The 13,348-nt window shown below is 41.0% G+C and overlaps 1 protein-coding gene across 1 annotated transcript; it reads right to left on the bottom strand.

Annotated features, from left to right (window-relative positions):
- Positions 1–490: 490 nt before the first annotated feature.
- Positions 491–6,423, bottom strand: SVBP (small vasohibin binding protein). The gene is made up of 3 exons (XM_007453006.1): positions 6,243–6,423; positions 5,775–5,949; positions 491–907 (listed from the first exon to the last, which is right to left on the bottom strand). Exons 2-3 carry the CDS (start codon positions 5,886–5,888, stop codon positions 821–823), a joined length of 201 nt encoding a protein of 66 aa, XP_007453068.1. The 5' UTR covers positions 5,889–5,949; positions 6,243–6,423; the 3' UTR covers positions 491–820.
- Between the last annotated feature and the right edge of the window lie 6,925 nt (positions 6,424–13,348).

The raw sequence follows: 13,348 nt of genomic DNA, 5'->3' as shown, positions 1-13,348 counted from the left end.
GCGGCAGTGTTGGCTCCTGGGCCCTCGCTGAGCGATCTGCCTCGTTTCCATATGTGTTCTGCTTCTAGGCCTGATAAGGTGAAAGATGAAAATGAAAAATGAAAAACCGAAAACTAAAATGCAAAACCAAAAGCGCCTCACTGCCCTCCCCCTGCTGGTGCAAGCCTGCCACTAGCTGTCCACATTCATATAGGGTGACAGGAATCCTAGCTTCAAGCCTCTAAACCTGAGCTGTGGCTCATCTGGGAGCAGAGGCCACATATTTATACCCGTGTGGCTAAAAACATAGGGTCTGTAGGGTCTGCAGAGCTTTAGGCCCAGGAAGAATGAAATCTGGAAGCAGCCACGTTCTCTCTCCTCTCCGCTCTCTTCCTGAAGGAGAAAGGGTCCCCTCTGCTCACATCAACTTCGCCTCTGCCTAGTACGTTCTTTTGGACTCCACCTTCTATGGCTAGGCACCCCAACCCTAAAGTATGAGCAAACAAACACCTTATTAGTATTTTATTGGTAGTTTTGGAGATTTACAGTTTCACAAGAAACACTGATTTGTTTTCAAAAAATAGAAAAAGTTAAAAAAAAAAAAAGAATCTATTGTCTTGGAAGAATAGAACAAGTCTCTTCAGCGAGCAATGGGCCAATTCAGATCGGAGGAACTAGTGAAGTAAGTTCGATATAGGAAGTTCTGATTTATCGTTTTAGGAATAACACAAATGTCTTCTTGTCCAGTTGTGTAAGGCTCCAAATGGGCCATCTCAGCTTAAGACTGGTGACACACAAACAAAGCCTCCAAGGACCCATCGAGTGTGAATGCAGGGGTGGCTCACTCTCCAGGAGGCTGCATCTGTTTACAGAACTCATCAAACTGCTGCTGCTCCAGTTCTGTCATGACTCTGTTGAGGGCATAGATCTGAACGGGAGAAAAGACATGTTAGCAATGGAGGCAAATGCTTAGTGTATCTTCAGACACAAGAGGCTGTGTCATTTGAAAATGCCAGAACTTCATTGGTAACGCAGGGGCAGGAGAGGTAGACAGTAACTCCACTGGGGAATCAGATAAGAAGCAGTGAGGCAGGTGACTGATCAGGCCTTTAAAGGATCGGTAGGATTTGAACAGGTAGAGATTGGGGAAAGGACATAGGTGATGGGGGAGTGGATATTATGATTAAATAAATATAATGCAAAAGTACAGCATTAGGGCTTCCCTGGTGGTGCAGTGGTTGGGAGTCCGCCTGCCGATGCAGGGGACACGGGTTCATGCCCCGGTCCGGGAGGATCCCACGTGCAGCGGAGCGGCTGGGCCTGTGAGCCGTGGCCGCTGAGCCTGCGCGTCCGGAGCCTGTGCTCCGCAGCGGGAGGGGCCACAGTGGTGAGAGGCCTGCGTACCGCAAAAAAAAAAAAGTACAGCATTAGTTCTGGAAATTTCAAGTACGCCAATATGGAAGATAGCATGGAATGGGGTTTGGGGAGCTGGAGAAACCAAGAAAAGTATGTTAGGGCCTTAAATGCCATGCCAAGGAATCTGGACTTTATCGGGCTGACTCTGGAGAGAGGAGTGTGCAGGGAAGCAACTTGATTATATCTGTGCTTTGAGAAAGAAAACTGGAGACCATGTGAGAGATGGGAGTTGGGGAGGAGAGATTATAGGCATTAGGAGACACCTATTACAATAGTCCGGGAGGAGGTAGTAGGAACATGACACAGGGCAGGCAGTGGGGTGGAAAGAAAACTGTGAGAGACATTCTAAGGTGAAAGGCAGGGTGTCTACCTTATTGCTCACCTTGCAGTAATCAATTAATCCACCAAGGGAAGAGAAACAACATAAAGTTTCCACATTCGTATAGAAGAAAAAAAAGAAGGACCGTGTTTGTGTGTAGGGGATAAAACTTGAGTAATCAAAAAGAAGGGAAAAAAACCTGAGAAGTGAGACAAATAGAAAATACAAAATAAGAGCAGAAATGAATGAAAAAGCAACCAAATGTACAATAGAGAGGATCACCAAAACTGCAAGATGGTTCTTTGAAAATACTAAAGAAAACCCTGCAAACCTCTGACAAGACAGGTCGAGATAAGAAGGGAGAAGGCACAAACAAATATTATTAGAATTTAAAAGAAGCCATAATTACTGACACAATGGAAATTAAAACAAAACTTATGAACTTTGTGTCAATAAGTTTGAAAACTTAAATGATCATAATTGACTAAATAGAAAGCTTGAATAATCCTACAATCTTTTTTTCCCCCAATTTTAAAAAATTTTGATAAGATTCTATAATCTTGGGACTTCCCTGGTGGCGTAGTGGTTAAGAATCCACCTGCCAATGCAGGGGACACGGGTTCGAGCCCTGGTCAGGGAAGATCCCACATTCCGTGGAGCAACTAAGCCCGTGCGCCACAACTCCTGAGCCTGTGCTCTAGAGCCCACGAGCCACAACTACTGAGCCCATATGCCACAACTACTGAAGCCCTCGCACCTAGAGCCTGTGCTCCGCAACAAGAGAAGCCACCGCAGTGAGAAGCCCGTGCACAGCAATGAAGAGCAGCCCCTGCTCGCCGCAACTAGAGAAAGCCCATGCGCCGCAACGAAGACCCAACGCAGCCAACAATACATTAAAAAAAAAAAAATTCTATAATCTTTAAGTAAAATGGAATTCCACACAGTGATGAAAATAGTCTCAAACAACAACACAAATGATTCTCAAAAGGCATAATACTGATAGTTAAAATGGTCAAGTTTTATGTATGTTTTACCATAAAACAAATAAATAAATCTGCATGGTTAAAAAAAAAAAAAGATGCTGAGTGAAGAGAACCAGTCACGGAATATGGTAACATATATAAAGTTCAGAAACATGCAAAGCTAGACAGTATAGTGTTATGCTATAAAATATTATTTAGGGGTATGCACAGAAATAGTAAATTAATACAGAACAGCAAGGGAGTGATTAGCATGAAGTTAAGCACCGAGGAAACGTACTGCTAGTGGGAAGGCTGGGGACATGACCAGAGTGAGGCCTGAAGAGCTTCTAAGTTACTGGTCATGTTCTATTTCTGTAGTTGGGTGTTTGTTTGTTTTATTCATCTTCTTTAAGTGCACAAACACATTTTATATATATTATTTATGTATTATATAATTAAGAATATATTAAGTACGAATATACTTAATATATTAAGTGTTATAAGTATTATGTATTAAGAATATATTAAGTAATTCATTAAGCAGAGAAAGAAGAGACTCAAAATGGGTCAAGGGTCCAAGCCAAGGAATGAGACTTTCAAGGACAGGATCACCAAATGCTGCTTCAACTGTGCCAAATGGGCCTCTGTTCCCATTCACCCCTCTCATCTCTCCTCCTCATCTCACTTTCTGGAATGTGGCATCTATACAGAACTGAAGGGAAACCGTGTCTCCGCCTCCCCACAAGGGCTCTTGTCACATTCCTATCTTAGGAAACTGCATTCCAGGCAACACAGACAAAACAGCAAGGCAACTGTGGGGCAAAGCAGGGAGCAGGGGAGAAAGTCCAGAGACCTGTTTAGATGGCAGTCCTGCCCCTCAATCCCTTACTACCTAGGAATTCTGGTCACAACACTTCACTTGAAATGAGGATAATACTTTCTACCTCACAAGGTCATGTATGTTGTATCTCCCTTCCTTATTCCAGGAAGGATTTACAAAGGTCAGAGTGGGGGCAACAATAATATACCCTGGTGTGAGGATTACATGTGGTGATGCATGTGCCTGGCACATCTAAGGAGCTCAACAAGTGCCAGCTGCAACGACAGTGCAAGTCCTGTATGACATCTCGGCAAATCAGCACAATTCAACTTCAAGTCCGCACAATGAAAACACAGTGACTCCTGATAACAATCAAGCGCTGCCATTTTTGAGCGCTTTCTCTGGGCTAGGCACTGTCCTACGTGCTTTACATACAACATTTCTATTCCTTACAACAATCTTGTGTAATTGATGTTATCATCCTCATTTTACCAAAAAGGAACTGAAGAACTGAGGTTCAGAGAGGTTAAGTATCTTGTCCAAGGTGACTTGGGAAGAACTGGAATTTATGGAGGAGTTGGGGTTTGAAGTCAGACAAGTAAGTGTAACCTGTGAAACCTCACCGGCACAGTGTCAGTAAACACATGAACAATGTCCTCAACAACATTATCGCTGCAGTGTGCACAAAGGACAGTTTCCTAGGGCTGTTTCTTACAGCGGCCCTCCAACTTTCACCAAAGCGCTGAGCAGTAAAACCGTCTGGGGGCCTGTGTCCAGGTGAAGATGGGGAGGTGAAGGAAAGAGGGGCACAATCTCAGACAGTCTGCCTTAATCCAAAGGCAGATTTCAGTTTATGGATTAATTTCAAACACACTATTAAGTTTACTTATTATGTTTATGTCGGCCTCCCCCGCTGAATGCGTGCTCCACAAAGGCAGGGACTCCTCCTTTCCTGCAACAGTGCCTGGCATGTAGTAGCAGTTCAATATTGTGAGTGAATGGATCAGATTAACAAAAATTTAAAGTCTGACACTATTAAGCATTGGAAAAGAAGTGAGGAATTAGAACTCTCTCACAGTGCTAATGCAGGTGCAAACTTGTACAATCTCTCTGAAAACAATCTGGCAACGTCTAGTGAACTGGAAAATGTACCCAATAATTCTACTTCTAGTTATATATGCCCTTCAGGAATTCCAGCACAGGTGCCCAAGGAGACATCTAAAAGTTTTCCACTACAGCATTGGTTGTAACAGCAAAAAAAAAAACCCTATAAATTATTTAAACATCCGTTACCAGAGGACAGGGTAAATATACTAAAGTGGATCCATAAACTAGACTACTATTAGCAGTGATGAGGAATAAACTAGATTCTTATATTAACATGAATAGTTCTAAAAAACATAAACAAAATGCAAAATAAAACACGTGGAATTAGTTTAATGTAAGATTTTAAAACACAAAAGAACATTTTATATTGTTCAAAAATATCTACTAATATTTGAGTGTAAAAGTATAAAAAAAATAGTGGTTGCCCACAGGGAGGGGAAAAGGAAATGGAGAAAGGGGACTTCAAATTTTTATGTAATTTTTATTTATCTTATTTAAAAAAGACTCCAGGCAAACATGACAAAATGTTAAACACTACCAATCTGGGGTGCCCAGGTGTTTGTTATAATATTCTGCTTTTCTGTATTTTTAAATTTCTAAAAAAAAAGAAAAGAAACAAGCAAAAGCAAAAGAAATAGAAAGAGGGAAGACTGCAGTAAGCTTTTTCCTGATATTAAAAGCCAAAATAAAATATTCATGTAAACAGGTTGATTTTTAAGTGCAGACTGAACAAAGGAACAGTGTTGGGTGTAGAGCTTGGGCCTCTACTTCCCAATTAGGAGGAGCAACTCTCCAGGCCAAATCCAGGACATCTGTACTAAGGTGTGTGACACTTGCTCTCCCTCACTCCCTTACAGGACCCCTCCCTTACATGTCCCTTCTCTTTTTCCTTTCTTCCTTCCCTCAGGTTCTACCACAAAAGCTCTGCGCCAAGAGTCATCTGGAGACTATCTGGTACCGGTCGGGGTTCTGACACTTGGCATGTGACTCTGGGCTGCCACCTCACCATGTGAACCTCAGTGATCTCCTCTGGAAACCTGGGAGAACACCTGTTTTGGCTGGATTGGCTGCAGGCAGGTAGGGCTCCCCGTCACAGCTCTCCTCTCTGTATCTCTCTATACCGGCATCATCTCCGGCAGACTACAGGTATACAGGCCCTCCTTACTCTCACCTCTGCTCTCTGTCTTTGCTTCAGCTCCTGCTGGGCTGATTTCTGCTTGGCCTTCTCAACTCTGCTGACAGCCTCTTTAACTTTGGATTTTTCTTTACGTGGAGGTGGATCCATGACTTGGCTTCTGTATACTTCTTAGTCAGCTCTGACCTGGATGGTACAGAAGAAGGCGGATCTAAAAACAAAAAAAGAATGAACGAACGAACTTCCATTCACTAATGCCCTACCTCAGCCCCTTCCTTTGGCAGGGGAGGCAGAGGGGCCCAGGGAAAAGGGCGCTGCATTGGAGGAGTAAGACCTGAGTCCCACTGCCACCACATCGCTGGGTGTCTCTAGGCAAATCTCCTCCCCACTCTGAGCTTTAGTTTTCTCCGTCTGCACAATGGGACAACAGTCCATCCCCTGGCCCCCTCCCACGAGCTGCCGTGTGAGCAACAAATGCGAAGAGCCCTGTGAACGGTTTCCTACACTGTAGCGCGCTGCATCCAGCGTGGGACTGCCAGAATTACGAGGACACCGCGGCCCAAAGGGACCGACCGGCCGAAGTCTCGAAGCGGGTTGGCGGGGAGCCCAAGGCTCGCGCGGCATCCAGCCTCCGGACCAGGGCTTTCCCACCTCTGCCCTCCCAGAAGGTTACGGCCCGCTCGGCCCGAGGGGCCCGCCCTCCGCCACCGCCCCGCCCGAGCCCAAGCCCGGCCCCAGGAGAGCTCCCCTCCCGCCGCCGCCCACTCCCGGTGCAAAACGGCGGCTGGAGGCGGGCGGCGCTCGGGAGTCGGGGCCCTCCCTCCCGGGTCTCGGGACTCGGACAAGGGCCCAAGGGGTAACCCCCGCCTTCCCCTACCTCCCAGCCTGCAGTACGAGCCTGCTGCGCCTCGGATTGGGCGGGGCCGGGAGGCCGGCGCGTCGAGGCCCCGCCCACAGGAAGGGCCGCGCGTGCGCAGAGAGCGTGTCTGGACGATCCGCATCGGTGCTGGTGCTGGAGCTGACGCTGGAGCTGGGGCAGGGGCGGGTGGGTACCAGTAACAAAACTTTTCCCGGGAATACTTTCTGGGACAGACGCTAGGCTTTGAAAGGTGAGATCTGAAACCTGGGACTAGAATTGTAACTCTCTGAGCCTCAGTTTTCAATTCGGAAAGTAGGGATGATGATTGCTGCCTTCTTTTTTAAAATTATTATATAATTTAGACAGTAAACATGGTCTATTTTTGCTTCTTTCCAATAGAATACATTTGATCACTTTTTTTTTATACAGCAGGTTCTTATTAGTCATCAATTTTATAAACATCAGTGTATACATGTCAATCCCAATCGCCCGATTGCCGCCTTCTTGATTCAGAAGCTTGTTAGGAAGATCAAGTGAGCTCCTGTTTGCCACAGTGCTTTGAAAAGGGAAATCGTGATGGAAGTATAAATAGCCAATATAAACAAAGAGAAATGTTCAAGTTCACTGATAATCGATAATTTTAAAATTACAATTTTATAACTATTTACAATAATTTTACAAATTGAAATAGCTGGCTATCATTTTTCATTTATTAGATTATCAAGGATTGGACAAAATGGTAGATAAGTACTTTGACAGCAGAAATCTTGTAGTGTAATAATAACAATGACAATAATAACTACCTCTCTTCTGGACTTATATTACAGGCACTGTTCATAGAGCTTCACATTTATTAACTCATGTATTCCTCATAATAAGTACGTATAATAGTGTGAATATAAAATAATATACTATTATTGTTCCCATTTTACAAATAAGGGAACAGAGGCACAGAGAGTTTGTGACTTGTCCAAGGTCACACAGCTAGTAAGTGCCCTAGCAAGTATTTCAGCTAGGATTTAGGACAGGACAATGGCCTATCCAAAAGAAAACGTGTTCAAGCCCACTCCTTTTGTTCCTCTAAGGATTGGGCAAGAACTGAAACAAAGGATGGATTCTAAACAACAGCGAAAGTGTAGCCCAGATGGACACTCATATTTTCAGAGTGTAAATTATCACAACCTTTTGGGAATCCAGTTTAACACTTCATTTCAAAAGCCTTGAAAATGAACACGACCCCACAAAAAGACAAATACTGCATTATTCCATTTCTATGAGATATCTAAAGTAGTCAAACTCTTAGTAGAATGGTGATTGCCAGGGGCTGGGGGGAGGGGAAAAGAGAATTGTTCAATGGATAAAGAGTTTCAGTTTTGCAAGATGAAAAAGTCCTAGAGATCAGCTGCACAACAATATGCATATAGTTAATACCACTGTACTGCACACTTAAAAATAATTAAGATGGTAAACCTACCTAAGGAGGTAAAAGACCTGTACTGGAAAACTATAAGACACTGATGAAAGAAATAAGACACAAACCATTGGAAAGACACAAACCACTGTGTTGTTCATGGATTGGAAGAATTAATATTGTTAAAATGACCATACTACCAAAGGCAATCCACAGATTCAGTGCAATCCCTATCACAATACTAAGGGCATTTTTCACAGAACCAGAACAAATAATTTTAATATTTGTATGGAAACAAAAAAGAGCCCAAATAGCTAAAACAACGTTGAGAAAGGAGAACAGAGCTGGAGGAATCATGCTCCCTGACTTCAGACTATACTACAAAGCTGCAGTAATCAAAACAGTATGGTACTGGCACAAAAACAGACACATAGATCAATGGAAGAGTATACAGAGCACAGAAATAAACCCATGCACTTATGGTCAATTAATCTACAACAAAGGAGGCAAGAATACACAATGGAGAAAAGACAGTGCCTTCAATAAGTGGTGCTGGGAAAACTGGACAGCTTCATGTAAAACAATGAAATTAGAATATTCTCCAATGCCATATACAAAAATAAACTCAAAATGGATTAAAGACCTAAATGTAAGACCAGAAACAATAAAACTCCTGGAAGAAAACATAGGCATAACATCTTTGACATAAATTGTAGCACTATATTTTGGATCTGTCTCCTAAAGCAAAGGAAATAAAAGCAACAACAAACAAATGGAAAATAATTAAACTTAAAAGCTTTTGCATAGCAAAGGAAACCATCAACTGAATGGGAGAAAATATTTTCAAATGGTATGTTCAATAAACTGTTAATATCCAAAATATATAAACAGTTCATACACTCAATATCAAAAAACCAAACAACCCAGTCAAAAAAATGGGCAGAAGACCTGAAGAGACATTTATCCAAAGAAGACATACAGATGGCCAACAGGCACATGAAAAGATGCTCAACATCATTAATCATCAGAGAAATGCAAATCAAAACCACAATGAGATATCATCTCACACCTGTCAGAATGGCTATCATCAAAAAGACACAAATAAAAAATGTTGGTGAGGATGTGGAGAAAAGGGAACCCTTGTACACTGTTGGTGGAAATGTAAATTGGTGCAGCCACTGTGGAAAACAGTATGGAGTTTTCTCAAAAAACTGAAAATAGAACTACCATATGACCCAGCAATTCCACACCTGGGTATATATCCGAAGAAAATGAAAACTCTAATTCGAAAAGATACATGCACCCCAATGTTCATAGTGCCATTATTTACAATTGCCAAGACATGGAAGCAACCTAACTGTCCATCAACAAATGAATGGTTAAACAAGATGTGTTTTATATATATATATATATATATATATATATACACACACAATAAAATATTACTCAGCCATAAAAAGGAATGAAATTTTGCCATTTGCAGCAATATGGATGGACTTGGAGGGTATTATGCTAAATTAAATAAGTCAGACAGAGAAAAATACTGTATAATGTCACTTATATGTGGAATCTAACAAATAAAACAAACTAGTGTAGTGACTATAACAAAAAAGGAACAGACTCACAAAATAGAGAACAAACTAGTGGTAACAAGTGGAGAGAGGGAAGTGGGGAGGGGCGAGATAGGGGTAAGGGATTAAGAGGTACAAACTATAAATAAACTACAAGGATGTATCGTACAACACAGGGAATATAGTCAGTATTTTGTAGTAACTATAAATGGAATATAATCTTTATAAATTGTGAATCACTATATTTTACACCTATAACATGTAACATTGTACATCAATTATACTTCCATTAAAATTTTTGTTTAAAGCTTAAGATGGTAAATTTTATGTTATGTGGTTTTTTTTTTTAACCACATTGAAAAAAAAAATAAGCACAACTTTGACTCAGCAACTACACTTTTAAGTTATCCTAACTAAATAATCAGAGACGGTGCTATTCCTAAGAGTAAAAAACCAAAACAACGAAAATACTTACAAATGGGGTCAATTAAATAAATTATAGCATAGCTATAATGGGATTCTATGCAGCCATTAAAATGACACAGAAGAATTTTTTATGTAATAAAATGTTTTTATTTTAGTAAATGAAAAAGTTACAAAGAGGCATATACAACATGGTCACAATATTTGTTTTATTGTTTCAGAAAAGATTATTATATACACATGAAAAAGAGGCTGGATGGAAACACACCAAATTACAAATTGAAATTAAGATTGGAGATTATTTTTATCTTCTTTGTGCTTTTCTATATTTTCCAAAATTTCTACAATGAACATTTAAACTTTAGCAAGATTTATACCTTCTTTTACATTTTTGTCACATTGTACACTTTATAAAGTTCATATAAACTCTGGATTAGATTACAGCTGGAGACAGGGCAGGGACTTTGGAAGGCTTTACAAAGCCAACAGAAACAGACTGGCTGTAGGGTATTAAGTAGTGGAAAAGCCAGACTGGAAGATTGGAAAAAGAGTGGAGCCACTGATAAAAGTGAAGGTATGATGGGTTGGCTTGGGAAAGGATGAGGAAGAGGATAAGTCAGAGGTGTGTGAGTGTGTGTGTGTGTGTGTGTGTGTGTGTGTGTGTGTGTGTGTGTGTATGTGTGTGTGTGAGAGAGAGAGAGACAGAGACAGAGAGAGACAGAGACAGAGAGTGCTAGTCTACACTTACAGGTGGCAATAAGCAAGAAGAGTTGTCCAGTAAGTATAGGGCTGCAGAAAATCACAGGTGTGTAGATACTGGTTTGGGATTCTTCATCAGGAAGGTGAAGGCTGGAGCCAGGAGGGAGTGAAAGTCCCCTCTCTGTTCTTCCTCCACGAGTTTATGATCTCTCTTTCTCTCTCTCTCGACCATCAGCAGACTCTTGGACAGTCTACAAAATTCCCTGGTTGATTGAGTCAGTGTTTACATGAATATAACTATTCCTAAGAGTAAAAAAGAATATTTTTACAGTGTATACCGTACTAAGATTACATTCACTTTATTAAACAACTCTAAACAACTCTACAACTCTTTTTTTCCTGGAGTCAAAAATTGCCTACTTTTTTCATTTGTGTGATTATCTATGCATCTACTGTTAATTATTCCATAAACTCTCCATCAGGACTATAAAACGTCTTTCTATCTGGTCACATGAATCTGATACTTTTCAACTTTTTTTTTTCCCTTAGAGAAAATTCTTCCTTAGGCCTATCCTCCTCTCGCTCCAAGCTGTCGTCTTGGCTTTGCTATCCAGCTGTTGTCCTGAGACTTCCCATAACCACATTCTGGGGACTTGCATCTCCTCTCCTGTGCCAAATCCCCTGTCTCCTGGATATTCCTATTTGAGGCTTATTCTCTCATTTTGGAGGAGCTCATTCCCCAGTAATTTCCCCAGAATAAGTTCATGGGAGGTACATTTTTGAAACCCTGCTTGTCTAAAAATGGCTTTATTTTGCTCTCACACTTGATTGACAGTTTGGTGGGGTACTGAGTTCTAGGTTGGAAATCATTTTCCCTCAGAATTTTAAAGGCATTGATCCACTGTTATCTAGCTTCTCATGTGGCTAGACTCCTGAGAAGTCTGATTTATTCTGATTTCCTTTACTTATGTAATTTTTGCTTGTTCACTTGTTTCTGGAAGCTTTTAAGACATATATTTTTCCTTTGTCCTTGATGTTTCGAACCTTCATCATGATAAGTAATAATAATGTAAGGCTTTTTCATTCATTGCTCTAGGTACTCAGGGGTCCCTTTCAATCAGGAAACATACAGTCTTCAATTTTGGGAAATTTTCTCTCTGTTAGATTCCCTTGTTTTTTTCCATCATTTTTCTCTCATTTTCCATCCCTTGGTTTTGTTTATTCTAACTTTATAAGAGATTTTTTTAGTAGTTACATTTTTATGTATGTATGTATGTATTTATTTACTTGGCTGTGCCGGGTCTTAGTTGCGGCATGCGGGATCTTTTAGTTGCGGCATGCAAGCTCTTAGTTGTGGCGTGCGGGATCTAGTTCCCTGACTAGGGATCGAACCCAGGCCCCCTGCACTGTGAGTGTGGGGTCTTAACCGCTGGACCACCAGGGAAGTCTGTATGAGAGATTTTTCTGAAATTTATCCTGTAGTTTTTCTGTTGAATTTGTTCATTTCTGCTATAAAATTTTAATTTCCAAGTGTTTTTCCTGGTTCCCTGACTTTCCTTTTGGTAGCCTCTTGCTTTTGTGTTGTGGATTCAGTATCTTCTCTTATTTCATGTTTCTGAGGATATCAGTTGTAGTTTTCTGCCATTTTCTTCCACTTCTTAGATTGTCTCTTGTTGTTTATTTTGGTCTCTAGCTTTCAAGTTAGAGACTTTCCTCAGATAATAATACTAGCTACCATTTATTGGGTGTAAAGCACGGTTCTAAGTATTTTACATGTTTTAACTAATTTAATCCTTACACCCAATGAGTGAGTTACCATTCGTATTCTCAATTTACCAAAAAGGTAGAAACTACTGTGTATAAAATAAATAAGCTACAGGATATATTGTACAGCACAGGGAATAGAGCCTATACTTAATAATAACCATAAATGGAATATAACCTTTAAAAAAAAGTGGTTTATTTATTGTTCTGGTGTATGAGACTATGATAAAATTCTAAAAAGTCATTTTTTCTGAAAAAATCAAGAAAAGTGTAAAAAAAATTTACTAGTAAGGAGAATTCCTTGGTGGTCCAGTGGTTAGGGCTCTGAGTTTCCATTGCAGGGGACACGGGTTCCACGCCTGGTCAGGGAACTAAGATCCCGCATGCCACATGGCGCAACCAGAAAAAAAAATTTACTAGTAAGGAAACTGGGACACAGAAAGGTTAAGGCTCTCATCCAGGTCACACAGCTCAGAAGTGGACCTGAATCTAATCAAACCTGTAGCTTTCCAGTTTCAGAAATCTGAGGGATAGAGAAATAAATTAAATGTTACCGAAGAACGCAACTGGCCAAATCCAGAATGCAGGACATTGAACAAGACAATTTACCAACAATCAAGGGTATAAGGAAAACTTTTTTAAAAAAATTAATTAATTAATTAATTAATTAATGTAATTCATTTTTGGCTGCCTGGGGTCTTTGTTGCTGCACGTGGGCTTTCTCTAGTTGTGGCAAGCGGCGGGTCCTCTTTGCTGCACTGCGTGGGCTTCTCATTGGGTGGCTTCTTTTGTTGTGGAGCATGGGCTCTAGGTGCGCAGGCACGCAGGCTCAGTAGTTGTGGCTAGGGGGCTCTAGAGCGCAGGCTCAGTAGTTGTGTTGCAC

This window comes from Lipotes vexillifer, unplaced genomic scaffold (genome assembly GCF_000442215.2).
Source record: "Lipotes vexillifer unplaced genomic scaffold, Lipotes_vexillifer_v1.1 scaffold683, whole genome shotgun sequence".
Classification (NCBI taxonomy): Eukaryota; Metazoa; Chordata; class Mammalia; order Artiodactyla; family Lipotidae; genus Lipotes; species Lipotes vexillifer.
This window is presented reverse-complemented; position numbering and strand designations above follow the sequence as displayed.

What these genes read in the sequence shown, in the direction of transcription:
- SVBP (XM_007453006.1), bottom strand. Translation starts at nt 5,888, where the DNA reads ATGGATCCACCTCCACGTAAAGAAAAATCCAAAGTTAAAGAGGCTGTC. An exon ending in AGCAAAGACAGAGAGCAGAG is followed by an intron (nt 908 to 5,774) that starts GTGAGAGTAAGG and finishes TCTCCCGTTCAG; the next exon opens with ATCTATGCCCTCAACAGAGT.